The 17,174-nt window shown below is 40.0% G+C and overlaps 1 protein-coding gene across 2 annotated transcripts in view; it reads left to right on the forward strand.

Annotated features, from left to right (window-relative positions):
• SNX7 (sorting nexin 7) overlaps positions 1-3,689 on the forward strand; it is a 68,155-nt gene extending 64,466 nt beyond the window's left edge. For both annotated transcript variants that reach the window (XM_014599774.3, XM_006263170.4), the window contains one exon: positions 3,281-3,689. In XM_014599774.3, coding sequence (XP_014455260.1) covers positions 3,281-3,361 — 81 coding nt within the window. In that variant the 3' untranslated portion in view covers positions 3,362-3,689. The remainder of the gene's footprint in view (positions 1-3,280) is intronic.
• Positions 3,690-17,174: the final 13,485 nt, after the last annotated feature.

Raw genomic sequence — 17,174 nt, forward strand, 5'->3', positions numbered from 1 at the left:
GTATAGGGGAAAAGATATTCCTTGCAGATTTCCATGGGATCTAGGGAACCAAAGTGGGAAGACAAATCCCAGGTCACTGCTGAAAGTATTCTGCCAGTAGCTATTTCCTAATCACTTGTATACCAAAAAGAAACCTCCAGCAGTGTCACATGACATAAAACAGAGAAAATACCTAATGATCCAAACAAGTAAAGGCTTTATACAGAAGATGAAAAAGAACCATAAATTCCACTGAGAAGTCAGTTGACAGCCACTGGTGGTCATTGCTTATTTCAACACACTTTTTTTCTGGCTCTCTCTTATTTAACGCTTAGTCTCACCATTGATAGTGCAGGTAAGTTACCTTGGTGACCTAACCACAGAGAAGCCATTCAGTTCTGTGATGTGATTCTTCACATGAATCTAATCTAATAGTTTCATTTCCCTCCTTCTGCGGTAGTCCAAGACTGAAGTGTTGAACAAAGATATAAAGTTCCCTTTGTACAGCAGAGGAAGCAGGCATCAGTTAAGGACTATATAAGCAGCGTAAGATTAGAAAAGACTGGGGAGGAGTTCTGCATAATGGGTTTCTGGAGTAGGAAGAGTTGTCTTAGTTACTTGTTTCATTGTATTTATTCACTAACTGTAAAACCACTAGGATGTTCACTTGTAACTAGTGACCTATACACCATAAGGCTTTCAAATATTTTTTTGATTCCTTGGTTATTTGGTATTTGGGTGCATCCTTTAACCTCTTATTTTGATGTTCTTGCAAACCCAAATACCTTTTGTTTTTCTTTTCCTGCTTTGTCTGTCTTGTGGGCATATCAGTCAGCAAGTCCATGATTCTGGCCCCTGTTTTGTCATTTTTACACCATTCTATGTCCTTTATTGCTTTTCCTGTGTTTTGTTCTTTAAATTTAAATTAATTAAATTTAATGCTATCTGTTTTATTTTAATCAGGTAGGGCAAACTACTATAGCTTGAATAGCTTATGGCAGAACACAAGGAACCATGCCATTCTAGGGCATTTTGAATTAATACTCAGTTTGAATAAATGAAAGAATGAAAGATTTCCCCTATGGAGATTCAGAAAGCTTATTTATTATCAGTTTTACAGATTCCTTTTGAAAGGAGCAAATATACTGTAAGTAGTGAATAAAGTATGCAGCCAGTATTAATAGATACCAAAATCGGAACTAAATTTCATGGAAGCATGCACTATTTATTTATTTTAGTACTGACAGAGATAGACCTGTTGGCAGCATTCCATATCTTTCACTTTCCTAATGGTTCACTTTATGTGGCATAAACCTGGGAAGTTTGAAAGTTTTGGGTAACACTGACATGGTACATTCAGAGAACATAGGCCTCATACACATGTTCTGATGTTGTGAGAGAATTCTCTTGGGTTTGTTTTCCTGATAGAAAAACTTACCTGTAGATCCTGAACAGACATTAAAATGATGAATCCCTGAGGGTTATTTTGCTTGTTATAACCCTTGTTCTTGAGTTGTTTTTCTCCTGGTATGGCCATTTTTGTTCTGGGAGAAAAATCCTGAATAGCTGCACACTCGTAGTTTCTCCTGGGAAAACAACAACTCCCAGGGCTTGCAATGGTTTGCCAAGAAATGTAATGTTCTGTGTTACAGACATCCATTGAAATCAGTTCAAAGCAACAATGATTTTAGGGTCGTTTAAAACTAATACCTTTTTTATTATTTACTATCTCTCACAGCAGTAGAACTTGGGGAGCTAAAATGAAATGAGTAGGTATGGTTTAAAGCTAACAAAGGACATTTCTTTTCACATGGCATGTAATTGACTTATGGAACTCATTGCCATTAGACATTGTGGAAACGGATGGTTTAATCCAGTTCAAATGGGAATTGGACAACTTTGTGGAGAAAAGATCCATGAGAGAGCAATGAGCGTGATAAATAGGGGTACAGCCTCTGAATCAGGATTTCTTAAACCTGCGAATCCTGGGAAGCTGCAATGGGAGAGGAGCAGAGGGTGGTAAATTCTGGATGTGCCCTTTTTATCCCCACCCACCATAAGCATCTGTGCTCTGCCATTGTGAGACAGGAAACTGGACTAAATGAACCTAGTAAGTGGTAGTTCCTATGTAAAACTAAAATAGTTTGCACAATTAAAAATACACTTAAACAAAGTTATTTTACTTCTCTGGCAGAGAGAGAAAAAACAAGAACAACAAAATCAACCCTTTTTCACCTTTCTGATCCCATCACTTTCTCAATACTCAGGGAAAATGTGCTTCTATGTTTGTTTAGAAAAAAAAGATTTAATTTAACCTTGAAAGGTTATTATATATACAAAGATGAATCCACAGAAATTGTAAAGGAGCTATGCCTGACAGTTCTTGTTTGTATTGTGCTTGGAATATTTTGTTTATAAGAAAAGGGAGCGATTAGAGCATAATTAATGAACGACTCTATACATTGTTGTCCACTGTGCTAATATAAAAACTTATATTGCTCACACTATGTGCTTGTTATTATCTGGAAGTGATGTTTAGAATTAGTTCAGCATGTTGACTGACATTTTGAGTATCATTAACCTACCTAGGAAACTATACAGGCAGTCCTTGGACTTACGACACAATTGGATCCTGAAAACCGCATCTTAAATCGAAATGTTGTAACTCAAAACAGATTTTCTCATAAGAAACAATGTTATAAATGGGGGGATTGGTTCCTGAACCAAGCCCTAATACCCTATTTTCACCAAAAATACCCCAGAATGTTGTACTCAATCAATTATAGATGAGAAATATAGCTACATTAATGTATTTATATTGCAAATAGCAGTTGTATTGATTTGGAAGGACTCCTTTGAGATAACTTTGCTGGACTGTTTGAAAGGCTCTTGGTTGGACTTTTTGAAGGGTTCTTGGATGGAGTCTTCTCAGGAGTCTTGGTGTCAGGTTTTTCTGGAGTCCGGTCTGCTTTCTTAAAGAAAGTGTCCAAGGAAGTTTGGACAGATGTTCTCCAGGGAGATGAGTGATGCGGCAAACTTGTTCACTGGTGTAGCATCACATTGGATCAAGCATTGTAAAGTCGAAACTGATGTCATAAAGTTGAAACAGTGTGTCAATTTATAAATGTCGTGAAGTGCGAAACATTGTAATTTGAAATGTTATAAGTCGAGGACTGCCTGTATTTCATTCTCACTATAATTTTGATGAACTGCATATATCCTGCTCTCTCTATTTTCTCTTTGGCTACAAATTTTACAGAAAATCCATTTGCCTTGCTCATATGTATCTGTTTTCTTTAAGTGCCTTGCTTCATGGGAGTCCTTCTTGACATCTCAAACAGTGGATCTTCACCTGGAAGAAGATTCTGAAGATAGGCCTTGAATATATCTTTGCTTGACCTTCCTTTTAGTGCAGTTTCTGTCGACCAAAGAAGTGCTCCTTATATGAGATCAGATACATTATTAAATATAACTATTAAGATTTAGTGACATCTGGAAAACCAGCCTTTTGAAAACTCAGGTATTCTAGAGTCCTGTTCTACCTTTTGGATCATGCTATACATTACTATATATTGCTCAGTTATTATTTTACACATTTCTTATGCAAGTGTTTGCATATAATTGTTTTCTTAAATATTCTGTAATTTGAATATGAAATATTTTAAATATGTAATAATAGCTGCATTTTAATAAAAAAGTTTAATAATAAACGTCTGTTTTAGTCATCTTCCCTAATTGTGAAAAATAAATCTGCATTTTCATTTGCTTGCATTCTTTTTATAAAATGACAGAAAATATATAGGTAGTTGATTAAGAATTTTTTACTGGGTTATGTCAGTGGTGAAAGTAGTTTTTTGAGGGGTGTAACAGGGTCCTATCCCAGGGGTGACCATAATGCCCCTAGAGTATCCTCTGAACCCTTGTCCTCTCCTCTTCCTTTGGGCAATCTTGCCTTCTTTTTGTCTACCACACCTTGATGAAGTGGTACTTTCAGGAATGGGAGGCTGCCCCAGGGCTCCTGAAACAAGATCTCACTCATGAGCGCTAATGTTGCTGCTCATTCCCTTAAGGGATAATCATGGTCTCTTAACCTCCCTTCCCCTACAGCTGAGCCATGCTTTGCAGGTGTTTCCAGTCATCACTTAAGTGGGCACGTTGGCCCACACCACCACCAGGCCACCTTAGGTCTCCACTCCCTTGTTGGGGCCTTGGCCTTCCCAGCTTCTGCCCCCACTGCTCTGACTGATCCCTTTGGCCTAGACTCACTACACCAAGTCTTGCTTCTTGGGCTTCAGCCCTTCTCTTGCCCACTTGGGCTCTTATTTCTGCCCTTCCTGGACTGTGGATCCTCTGGCCTCAATCCCTGCCCCTTTTTGGACTGTGGGCTCTTTGGCCTTGTTTCTGCCCCTCTTGGTCTCATGGGCCCTCTGTGCCCAACGTCCTCCCCTTTCAGGGTTGTGGGCTTTCTAGCTCTGTTACTGCCTCTCTTGGGCTTGTGCCCTCTGGCCCCAATCTCCATCCTTTTGTGAGCTGTGAGCTCTCTAGCCCTGCTCCTGCCCCTCTCAGGCTGTGGGCTCCTGGCCCTAGTTCTCACCCCCCTAGGCTGTGGGCTCTCTAGCCCTGTTTCTGCCCCTTACAGGCAACTCTGGGCTCTCTGGTCCTTACTCAAACTAAAAACATAAGTCCTCTGGCTATAAGTAAACTCTTAGCACTCTGACCACATAACTCAGTTCTCTAAGCTTGCCAACTCTCTAAGTCAATTGCCATCCATACTTTTTCTTCTTTTCTGCCAGCCCTCTGCCCTCAAAGTGTGGCTCTCCAGCATAGCAGGTTCACAGTCCATCATCGGGAGGCAGCTTCCAGGGCTAGACTGTTTGGTCTGACTCTGGCCTGGTCCTATATGCACCAGGGCCCTTCCACTTTTGGTCATGGCCTGACAGGCCATGCAGGTGCTCTCTAATGTGCTTGGCTCAACAGCCTTCAGGATGACCTACAGAAGCAAAGCTAGCACTGCAGCAATTCTTTTGCTGCTGTTTCTCCAGGTTACTTCCTTTTTATACTAATACTGTGCTACTAGTGCAGCAATAGGAACTTCTTAGTTGAAAGGCTCTGGCTGGCTATCACTCTGTAGCTAGCACTGCCTGGGTGCAGTTTGCCTCTATTTTACCTCTCTCAGTAACAAAAACTGTAAGTTCCTTATTACAAGGGAAAAATAATTTCAATGACATGGAAGTAAATGGAAAATGAGATAATCTGGAAAGTGTTATCCAAGAAATATTTCCTGTTTAAGGAAATACAGCAGATTTAATCTGTCCAGACTTCAGGAAAGCATCTGGTACAGTGTCATGGAGCATGTTTATAAAAGAGATTAAATGGTTGCCGGTGACTACAGGGGTCTGGTCTCTACTATATAGTCCTAAATCCAAAATTAAGGTGTTTGGCTAAATTATCAGAATCTAGACAATTAACAAGAGACTTACCTCAAAGCAGCTGACTGATGGCAAGAGTCAATGAGCCTGCTCTTATCCATTGGTAAGTGAAAACTAAACCAGGATATCTTTGCCTATTTCCTTCAGGTTTGTCCATACCCTTAGTTATCCCACACCAGGTGAATTCAAATTGCCCAAAGCATGTATGGGACTATCTTGATTTTATATTCTAGGTAACCCTTATAGTATCTAGAGAGACAGTATTCTATAAATAGGTTGTAAAAAGATACAAGGATTTCTTAGGGTGATATCTTTTATTGGACCAACTACATAGTTGGGATGGAGTTAGACAAGCTTTAGAATACAAAACATTTTTCATCAGGTTTGAGCAGTTAGAGCCAACTGCTGGGTTTTGAAATATTTCCTGAAGTACCCCCAAAACTTGGCAAGATAGGACAAGAAATATTCCTTAACAAAGTGTGGTAGTTTGGCTTTTATACTGCCATCGGTGGAAGAGGGGCAGTTCATATCTAGGCATACTTAATGCTTAGAAAGTTAAGCAGATGCTGAACCTGCTCTGTGAAGTTATTACAGTTAAGGAACTCGGATCCAATTTCCTAACGTAACAATTGAGGCTGCAAAAGTTGTTCAACAATGTTATTTGGGATCTTCTTCCAGTATCTACATATATATTAAAAGCCTTTCCCTGGCCCTTCATTCTCTTACAAGCTTAAAAATATAATACAAAATGAAAAACCTTAATGGCATATGCAATGAGCCATCATTCAGTACTGTACTACTTGCCAAAACCCTATTGCTGTGAATACAATGAACTCAATGCAACCTCTCATGTATATGCTTTAGACCCATAGTAACATTTAACTTCATGTTTGACTGCAGCATGTATAGAAGATTAATAAATAGCAGGTTCTAGTGACCTGGTAAACAGTGGGTACTATAAGCAAGGCCTCATGCTGGAGATTACTCTGCAGCTGATGCTTTTTTTTCAAACCGGGGACTTCCAGATTAGATGCATCTGATTATGACTGTTGCTATAACATATAGTGAAAGAGGTGGAGTTAGGGAGCCTGTTATCAGACCATGTACAGCTTTAAGACCTAGGAACTTAACTGCAAAGCACTGATTTTTTTCTAGAAGTTTAAGGAGCCACAAGAAACATCAATAAATGGGCAGCTGTGTTCTTTAGCAGCTGTCATTTTAAATAGTACTCAAGTTGCCTCCCATATGAAGCAGAGCACATTGGTCTAGTTATTCCTAAACAAAAGCCTAAGCACGTTGATCAATGTCTTTTAAAAAAAGTGTGACACAATAAGATTTTCATGAGCTTTCCCACAGGCTCAAAAGGGAAGAAAGTGCTTATTGACCATACACACATAGGATTCTGAACGTAGGTAACATCAGCGCTCAATATAACAATCAGGGCGGAGCTGAAGAAACATAGCTGTAACAAGGGCAAGTTGCTATATAACACTCCTGAAAGACTGGAAGGAAGTGAACGTGTAAGTAAAAAAATACATTTTAGTAATAAATTCAAAAGAGAAAAAGGTAATTATTGTTGGTTTCTAGTTGCCAAACAGAGAGGTCAGGTTCTGAACCTTAAATTTATCTGCAGCAATGAATTTTTTAAGTACTGAACACTTAAGTACAGAATCATTGGCCATCTCATAGTACACCCAAATATACAAGAAGTCTAAAATAGGAACTTGAAACTCAGTTCTTACAATGCAACTGTACAAAAGCATGCAGATATAAGTGTGGACAAGCAACTCCAACTTTGACTTTCTTAGGTCCTCAGGACACTTTATGCCTGAAAGCTTGTCTAACATCTCTTCCAAGCACACAGTTGGTTTAATAAGAGATATCACCCCCCAAAAAACTTGCTTCTTCACAATAAAGTCAGGATGCTAGCAGCTATGTATCAAGAAAGTAAGATTTAGCATATGTGGACTTTAGTATATAGTTTGCATAATTTACTTCTTCCTTTTTTCATACCTAATCAAGCTATAGATTGTGAAAGAGGGGGAAAAAACCTCCCTGATAATAAGTGGATAAAGACCCTTCATACTAAGAGATTTACCTGTTCTAGAATATTCTTCATAGTTTACAGCAGATCTATGATTTATTAGTATTATTGTAAGGTAGAAATAAGATCTTTTTATAAAAATAAAATATCACTACCACTGTTGTATTTTATAACTTTTATACTTTGCAAATATTTTTTAAAGTCTCTTGACTGACTTTTCACACAATGTATAGGGCATTTAACTCTAATTCTGGAGATTCTTCTTTTGCTTCATTCTTTTTAGCTGAAAGTTTACAAAATATTTCAGTTCCTCTAAATCTATTAATTTATCTTTGTTGAATTTTCCTTGCTGTCTTTAAATAGATTTTTCTTGGCCAACAGTTTACAATAGTTGGAGGAATAAGACCAATTAAGAATTCAGACTTAAGGGCTAAGTACAGACAGTCAGAAAGCCTGAGGCAGAATCAATCCTACCTTTGTGGGCTTCTCTAAACTGTGAAGATTGGATCATGAGCAAACATAACACACTTTGCCTTTGTGGGTGGGGAATTAGGCAAATGCCTGCACTGGCCAGGCCAGAAGGTGGGCAGGGGGTGCTACTGCACACCTCCCAGCCTGGCAGCAGAGCTCAGCTAAGCAGAGCCATCCCTGATTGGCTGTCAGGCACATGACCCCAATCCTCTGCTATCACCACAGACCCCACCCTGCACCAAGCCCTAGGCTTCCAGAGCTGGTAGCCATGGTGGCCCCACTGGGAGGCAGGGGTGGGAACAGAGCCCCCCACCCTGGTCACAGCCCACCCATCTGAAGTCTGTACAGTGTAGGGGAGGCCCACAGCTGGGACTTTATCCCTCATCCTGGTTGAGAAATTGTCCTGGCTTTCCTTCCAACAGCCTGTCTGTGCAAGCATCCCAGTCCTGCCCCTGCACCAGACCCAGCCTCTCAGCCATGGGGGGCAGAGGAGGTAACTGAGGTAACCACAGTCTGGCAACCCTGCCTTAGGAACCCTCTGTACTGTATGCAGACCCCAGCTGGGAGGGTGGGGGGCATGGCCGGGGCAGGCGGCTCTGTCCCCACTTCCCTGCCCTTTTGTTGAGTCCAGCATGAGGATGGGGCTGTGGCAATCACTCAACCAGGCTTCAGGGAGGAATGCTGGTCTGCAGGGGAGGAAGTCCCTGCTGTGGGCTCTCCTGTACTATGGAGGCCCCTGACTAGGGTGGGTAAAGGGGGGGGGCTTCATCCACCCCCCACCCTTGGGCCCTCCACTGGCTGGGCTGGGGTGCAGGAGATTTGCTGCTTCAGCTTTGTAACAGCCTGGGGACAGGGATGGGGACAGCTGGGCTTGATTGGAGGAGACGGTGGGGCAGAGGTTAGCCCACTTACCCTGAAGGGATTAGGGGGAGAGGTGCAAGGCGTCCTGGTATCCCGGGAGACTGCAACATAATTTGAGGCGGGAGGGAATTTGGGACAGAAGTTCCATAGAGCAGTTTAACCTAATTCAGTTAAGTCTGATACTACATCCATCTAGCTCTATTTTAAACTGTTTTGGCCATTTTTTACACCAGTCTATATCCACTAAACTTCTGTTACGGATTTAAACTGGTTTCCAATAACTTATACCAGTTTGTGTGTAATTTCTGTCTCTAGCTGAGGTGTTTATAGAATATTGCGATTTTTCATTCTTTACCACAAAATTATGCACCAGAATCTAAATGTTCTCTGAAAAGGTCTCTCTAGCCTTTGTGAATGTGAAGATAACCTTGAAAATTTGGAGAAAATAGAGAAAGATGAAATGTTGGGTGCCTAGGACTTCTGGAAACCTGAAAAATAGCTCCAAGCTGGCCAAAGTTTCCTGTTTAGCTCAATTGCTTTGTAAGTCTGAAAATTAAACATAATTCTTTAGAATCAGGACTTGTAAGCATCTTGTTACTGGTTTACTTTTAAGTAAATATATCAGGCTGTTTTCTTTATACTACAGTCCCAAACTGCCTTCCTTGTCTTCCAAGGCACCAAATTCCTGGATGTCCCCTGGGATAGCTATTTAAAAACTGTTATTATTTAGAGCTTTTTCTGACAGCTTTTTCTAAGAGTAACACCAGTAAAATTTTTTAGAACTATGCTAAAGACTATGCAACTTTTTGTCCTTCATGTAAATTGATGGTTTCAGTATAGACCAAGACTACTCGTTCCTTTTTATTTTTGCCAGAATTTTGCAACCTCATGTGCAAGGGGCAAATGCTACATTATATGCTAACTTCAAAACATATCAGCTGAATTTTTACAGTTGGTTCTTCCAAGCCCAGGTTACTGCCATTTTCTGCCAGCGTAAGAACAGGAGAGTAACTGAGCTTTCCTACGGCATTCCAACTTCACTGCCCAGTTATTTGCTTATAAAATGCATTTTCTTCTGTGAACTCATTAATCCACCCTGAAAATAAGCACACATGCTTGTAAAAAAACAAACAAACAAAAAAAAGAGGCCTTTCTAGTGGCCAGAGCTCCAGCTAAAAATCTTACCCATAGTGAAACCCCATTCCACCCCAATAATATTCTGATTGCACACAAGAAATGTATATGATGCTCAGAAGTCCAATAGACTTGGACTGGGTTAGATCACAAGAATGGCAAGCCACATGCCCTTTGTCAAGAATGCCTTGCTTCCTTTTTCTTAGTGGCTCATATGTAGGACCTATAAAGTCAAATCATCCACTCTTTTTGTCTGCTGTCATGGAAGTACATATGAAGGAAAAGCGTTCCTTAGATCATTAGTATGCAAGTTGTTGCCAATAGAGATCACAGAGAATGTGCTTCCAGTACAAGGCACCACTAAATCAGTCAGGAAGTGTTGCAGTTATGGAATAGTCCTGAAGAGTAGTCCCATGCTGACTGCCAGCAGTAGCACAGCTCAGAGATGATCAAAGGTGTGTATGCTGAGAAAAAGAATATAAAACATCTGTCTACATAGATATGTAAATGGGGGATTCTGGTCGCTTCTACTGTTTAAGAAACCAGAATCCCCTTCAGTCCAGCACACCTTGCTTCAGTTCAAGAGTATTAACTTAGCTGGACAATGAGATAAAATACAGTTGCTCCTTTGGTTAAAATGGTGACAGATACTATCAAAAGTCAGACTACATTAAAAAAAAAGGCTTTTCAAACTAGTCATAGTTGGGTATATTAAACTTCCTTCTCCAATATTATGGCTTGATCTTAGTGGCAGCATCTCACTAACAATATCATTAAGTAAAGATGGTACTGGCAAGATTACCATGAGACCTACATTCCAGCACTGAGAATTAAAGAATACTTGTATTTATCATTAATACACATGGCATTTTAAAATGATGTATTAGTACCTGCTACTGGACAATTTCAATTCTCTGCTGTAGGATGGGCGAGAGTAAATATCTCTGTAATACACTTCTTCAAACATCATCTGAAATTTCCTTTTAAACACACGCACATGCACTTTCCTATCAAACAGCAGGACTTCTACCTGGTAACTGGTGAGGCTGGTGCAGCAGCCAGTAAGATGTGTATATATAAAGCACAGAAGAGCTTTCTGTTTTTCACTGTGCAATCAAGTTATGAGCTGTCAATTGGAATTTGGCCTCCTGTACTTTAACATAGCAGCAGATACCTGGGAAGAGACGCCTTGTCTGGGCAGTACTACAGGCAAAGCTCACTGAGCACAGGAAAAAAGATAAACTAAAAACATAAAAAACAAATAACTTAAGTCTAAGAAATCTTGACTAAAGAGACTAACTTTAAACTCAGCCTTGGAAACCTGTTATACTGTTCTTTTAAACATATACATGCATGGATCCTTGCTGCCATTTGGATGGAACCCAGATGTACAGGTAGTGCTTCTACATCATCCAAAGAAAGAGATATATCAAAGACCACCTGAATATGAAAGAAAATCAGCCATAATTTTTTAGTAGATCAGTTGACCCCGAGTCAAGAGGTACTAAGATGAAAGTTGTTTCAGATCAGGATGGCAATAAGATATGTAAAGCCAAGCAGATGAACAGCTGAGAAACTAAGTTCTCTTCTTTTTAAATGTAATGGAAATAAAGCTGTCTTAGAAGCTCTCCCCTCTCCTTCTAAAATATATTTATTTTGTTGTGGAGATGATGATGTGATTCTGTTTTGGAAGTTTTATTCTTCCCTATAGCATGTTAAACTTGGATATTCAATTTTTGACAAGAGTCATTTCTTTTAATTCTACAACTAGTAAGTTGTTTTAGAATTAAGTTTTACTATGGTAGGCAAGGTTCTTTGGATAGATGTGATATATTTTATTAGCCCAACTGAGTAGTTGGAAAAATAGTAGTTTTGCTATGGTTGCATTAATATTTAACCAAGATAATATAAACCAGCAAGTTAACAATTCAGTCATAGAACTCCGAGTCTACTGTTTGAAGAAAAAGAAAAAAAAGTTTTCTAAATCTGATTACACAGTATAGTATCATGCCCAGTATTTAATGAGTCATAGTTAAACCAGTAAATCATTTGAGTCAGATTTAATTGCGTTGGAGGGAATAAACTTCTTGAATTAAAAGGTTTAATCAGAAAATATAGCAGCTCCAGTATAAGTGCAATATATTTTAGTCCTTAAGGTCAATTTTAACAGCAGTAAAGCAATGCACAAATTAATTCTGTGAGAATTACTGGAATAAATTGTGTGTTTACTTCTCAGTTATTTTTTTTTAGTCCTTGGGATTATGTTTATTTCAATTGTAAATTAAGGTTTTTCATTAGTGTGAGAACAACAGTCTTTCTAAAATTATATCTGAACAGGAGCCCCAGATATGTAGAATTACCATAGAGTTTGTCACTCTTAGAAGGAGAATTGTGTATTCAGTTAACATTTAACATCATTTAGTTATTGGGTCAGAAAGTCAAACCCAGACAAATCCAGAGACATGCTGATTATCTTCTTCTCCCACAAAGTTCACAGAAGTTGCATGTTTTGGGTTTGGACCTCAAGACAAAGTACACTTGAGAAGTACACTCCCAGAATTTTCCATTTTGGAGGTAAACAGTACACAATATTCTCAAACACCAAGTATTTTCCTATTCCTTAAATGTTTTGATTTTGCAAATATACATTGTGCCTTAAACTCAACTGTTTCATTGAAAATTAAATCTAAAGCTTCAGTAAAATCTGGGTGCATCTACATGAGATGCTTAATGCGCACTAACCTAATAACACTGCACAGTGGTGTGTTGGGCAAAAACCATGCTAATACACTACTGCATAGTAGTATTAGGCTGCTGCACAGTAAGCATCACTAAAAATCATGCGCATTTAGTTAGTACTTCATTAACCAAGTATTAAACTAAATGCACAGTAACTACTGCATATTACTGAACATGTAGATATGCCCTCTGTCTTTCAAATTGTTAGGAAAAGTGAAGGCGGACATTGATAGATCAGGACCTAAAAAGAAAGTCCTTAGATCTTGTATTCTTTGTTGGAGAATTTAGATACCCAGACTGTCTGCTGTTGCTTGCCAACTCTGAAAATGGCTCTTCAATGTATTATTCTGTCAGAAAAACCACAAGAAACTGCCATAAATCCACATTAAATATAACTGTACGTTTGAACCAATATAAACAAAGACTGTTTCCCTTTACCACAATCTTCTTTGGAAATATACATCAAATGACTAGTGTAGACATTAATAAGAATGTATTTTCATCAATAATATAGCAAAAGTAAATGGGAGGTTGACTGGAGGTTGCTCATCACTTGTAAAAACCACACCTCTGACAGGGGTCTAAAGTTGGGCACCTCAAAATGGGAGATTACTTCTGATTTAATTTAGTTTGAGTCTAAATCATTTGATTCAATTTATCCAAAATGGAATAATTTCTACCTTTAGGACAGAGATAGGATACCTCTGAGAGTTAGTGAATATTTGAAAATGGAAAATTATGTATAGATTTGGTATGTTAAGGCCTCTCCCAGTTTCGTTTACCTTTGCATAAAGAATGACATTTTATGTGTATATTGTCAGAATGTTTGATATTTTATTCTATATATCATCATAGGGAAGTGTTTTTGAGGGGGACACAAGAATATCTTTAGAAATTATCTAAGTGAAACTACAGTGAACTTAGATTGAGGAGAAACAGTTTAGTGGAAATAGCCCTTAGCAGACTATGTTTTAAGGTTTATTGACAGCTCTGTGGGGGAAAAAACCCAACTATGAATTTTATAAGGCAAATTAATTGTGGCAGCTTGTTCTAATAAAGTAAGCTGTTCAGTATTTTCTGATGCCATCCAGAATATTGTTTTATTGCCTTGAGCTGTAGATATTTTGTCATCATTTCATGGCGGGGGGTGAAGAATAAAACAAGTTGTAGAAAAGCGATATAATTGGGCAAATGCAAAAAGTGTCATGATAACCAACCACATTAAAAATGGAGGTAATTTTTGGTTCACAGGTTATTCTCCATTTTGTTGCATATTTTCTTTGCTCCTGTATGGTCTGATGCCCCTTCCTTATGTTTTATACTTCCATTGTGCACCTATGTCTCTTGGGGGTGAGAGAAAGCATTTTTTTACATTGCTTTGTTGGTGTTTATTCTTCACGATAGTGCAACATAAAGTAGGAATACATTTTGACAGGTATCAAAGGCAGATTTTATTAGGGGACAACTTTATCATCTGTGTTATGTAGGGTTTTTTCCCCAAGCACTTATGTTCCAAATATGTATATTAACTATCATAAAGAAGTACTGTGGTGCACTTATGTTTCATAGTAGCTAGGGTCAGGAGGGACCTGAACAGATCATCTAGCCTGACCCCCTGCCACAGGCAGAAATGAATTCTAGGTTCAAAAGACCCCAGACAGGTGACCATCTAACCTCTTTTTGAATTTACTCAAGGTAGGGGCAAGGACCACTTCCCTGGGAAGTTGGTTCCAGATTCTGGCCACCCTAACTGTAAAATATTGCCCTCTAATCTCTAACCTGAACCTATTCTCCATCAGCTTATTACCATTGTTCCTCGTCACCCCAGGTGGTGCTGGGGAGAAAAGGGCTCTACTTATTTGCTGTTGATCTCCCCTGATGAGTTTGTAGGCAGCCACCAGGTCCCCCCTCAGCCTCCTCTTGCCGAGGCTGAACAGGTTCAGGTCCCTCAGTCTCTCCTCCTAGGGCCTGTCCTGCTGCCTGCTCACCAAACGGGTGACCCTCCTTTGAACTCGCTCCAGGCAGGCCACATCCTTTTTAAAGTGCATCGCCCAGTACTGGACACAGTACTCCAACTGGGACCAGCTTGAGATGCATCTTTGGATGCATGACAAGGTATGGCTGGCCTTGCAGGCTGTGGTCTGGCATTGGCGGCTTATGTTCATCATGTTATATAGTCCCTGAATTAGCCCCATTTTAATATCTTTTATACTGTCCTGAGACTGATTTAGGAACCTGGCATGCAACTTCCTGGAGCAAATCTGTGATCCAGAAGGAGTATGCGGAATATTATTTCTGGAGTTAAATATTGTGCTAGGGAAGTTTGTCTTGCAAAAGTTGCTGTTTTTAGGTTTATTCTCTTTCTTCCATCTTTCTATTTTACCTTGTTCTTGACTCTTATTCTTCCATCCTAACTCACTTTCTCTTTTTTCCTCAAATAATATTTGTTAGCATATTCAATAGGTTTTTTTGCATAGAGCTTCCATTAGCACAGAATAGCAGCAGACACATTAAGCAGTTCCTTTGGAACACAGCATACATAGTAAGTCTCCTCCCCAACCTTTTAACTTTATATGATCTGTCCCCACCTATGATTGTAGAGGAAGTCCTTAAGATAGCCTGGGTCCATCTTATTGAGGGATGTTTGGACCAGGTGAACTTTTTTTTAATGGTTGCTGGGATCACTTCTCAACATAGTATGAGATAGTGGTTGAGCCTGGACATCATAAATATTTGGATAATTTGGCTAAATATATACACCACAACATGTACCATAGTCATCTGGACAGAAGTACCTTTCCTACGCATTGTTGTTGTTTGGGCTTCTATCAACAGGAAGCAATCTAAGCTGCTTCTAAGACTATTTTTCTCTGGGTGAAGTTACATATTACACTTAGATAATACTAAATCTGTGAGATGTTAAGCAGTGTTAAAGTTAGCACATGGTGTGAGAAATTGCATGTTAAAGGTTAATACCATTTCTTGCCTGCACAGCTCTGACTTGCCATTAGAGGGCTGACAAGCAAGGGTATGGCTAGGAGCCAGGACACCTGAGATCTATCCCTGTTCTGGGTGGAGTGTGGGGCTGGGAGCAGTGCTTCCTGGGATGCTGAAGGACTGAAAATTGCTCATTTTATCTCCCTGGGGCAGACTGGGGTTACCTTAACATGAGGTAGGTAGCACGATTCAGTTAACCATCACCTGAAGTGGTGCAACTTTGAGATACTCAGAGGGCATTTAGTACAAGATAAAGAGCCTTAACATACAAGTGCTTGTATTTTAAGTGTCCTAAGTATGGTCCAAGTGTAATGTGTAATTTCATCCTCTGTTTGCAGTCTGAAAAGAAATTCCATTGACTGCAGGTAAGCCAGTGATGCTTGCTGAGTATGTGGATTTCAGTACCACAGGTCCATGGACAATTTCTTCCTGAAAAAAGGAAGCTGTTTTGCTGAAAATGTATATGTGATTCTGGTTGTATGTTTAGAGCCATTCTTCCATAGCAGAAACCATTCACCTTGAGTCCTTAGTTACCTGATAGCAACAAAAGAACTTTGAAGGAGATAACAAAGAAACTTCTAGGCAGTTCTTCCTAAGGAAGAGAGTACTGTGTAAAAGAGGAAATGAATGAGTCAATAGGAGTTTCCTTCAAACAGATGTATGTGACATTTTTTTCTGACCACCATGTTTAAGGTAAGTCAGCTCACCTGCAATTATAAATTTGCATATCTCTGTGACTCAGTCTTTATGATATTTTTGTATGTTCTTTAGAAACTATGGGTCTGTCTACATATGTATTTAAATGTAAGTAAACTTATTGCACATTAAGCTAATGTTCATTAAGTGTTTTTTGCAGGTGTCTACACGTGCAGAGATTTGGGACTAAAGTTAGTATGAAGTCTCTGGACTTAGCACTAAACTTAGTCCCAAGTCCCTCCAGCCCTGCCATGTGCCCCTGTGGCCACTGGGGGGCTGGAGCTCTAGCCTCCAGCCACATGGCTGCCAAGTGGTGGCAGCCATGTTGAAGCCAGAGCCAGCTGCTAGCACCTGACAGCCATCTGGGAATCTCTGATCCCTGGCCAGCCCTTTCTCTACCCAGGAGCAATGTGCAGAGCCAGTACAGGGGCAGCATGCAGCAGCTTTCTCCTTGCCTACCCTGCCTCCCTGCACCAGGGCTGCTCGTGCCCCTGCCCTCAATACCCAGTGCCCCATATTCCTTCTAGCCATGGTGCTAGCCCTGCTGCCCCCAGCAGCTTCTCCCTCCCCACCCCAGGCCCCAGGACAGTCATGCACCTGCCAGTGGAACCCCTTCCCCCCCCTCAACCAACAGTCCCTCCACCACCCTCCCCACCCACCCACAATAAAAAACCTGCTTACAAGTGGGAAGCTATATACAAGGGGAAAACTATTTACAGTATTTTGGGTCTTCAAGCCCAGAGTGAGGGACTGTAGAGGGGCCTAGGGGGCAAGGCTCCAAGGCAGGTGCCCAGCACCCAACCCCTAGATGTTCCCTGGAGCTG

Source organism: Alligator mississippiensis, chromosome 5, assembly GCF_030867095.1.
Source record: "Alligator mississippiensis isolate rAllMis1 chromosome 5, rAllMis1, whole genome shotgun sequence".
NCBI classification, from domain to species: Eukaryota; Metazoa; Chordata; order Crocodylia; family Alligatoridae; genus Alligator; species Alligator mississippiensis.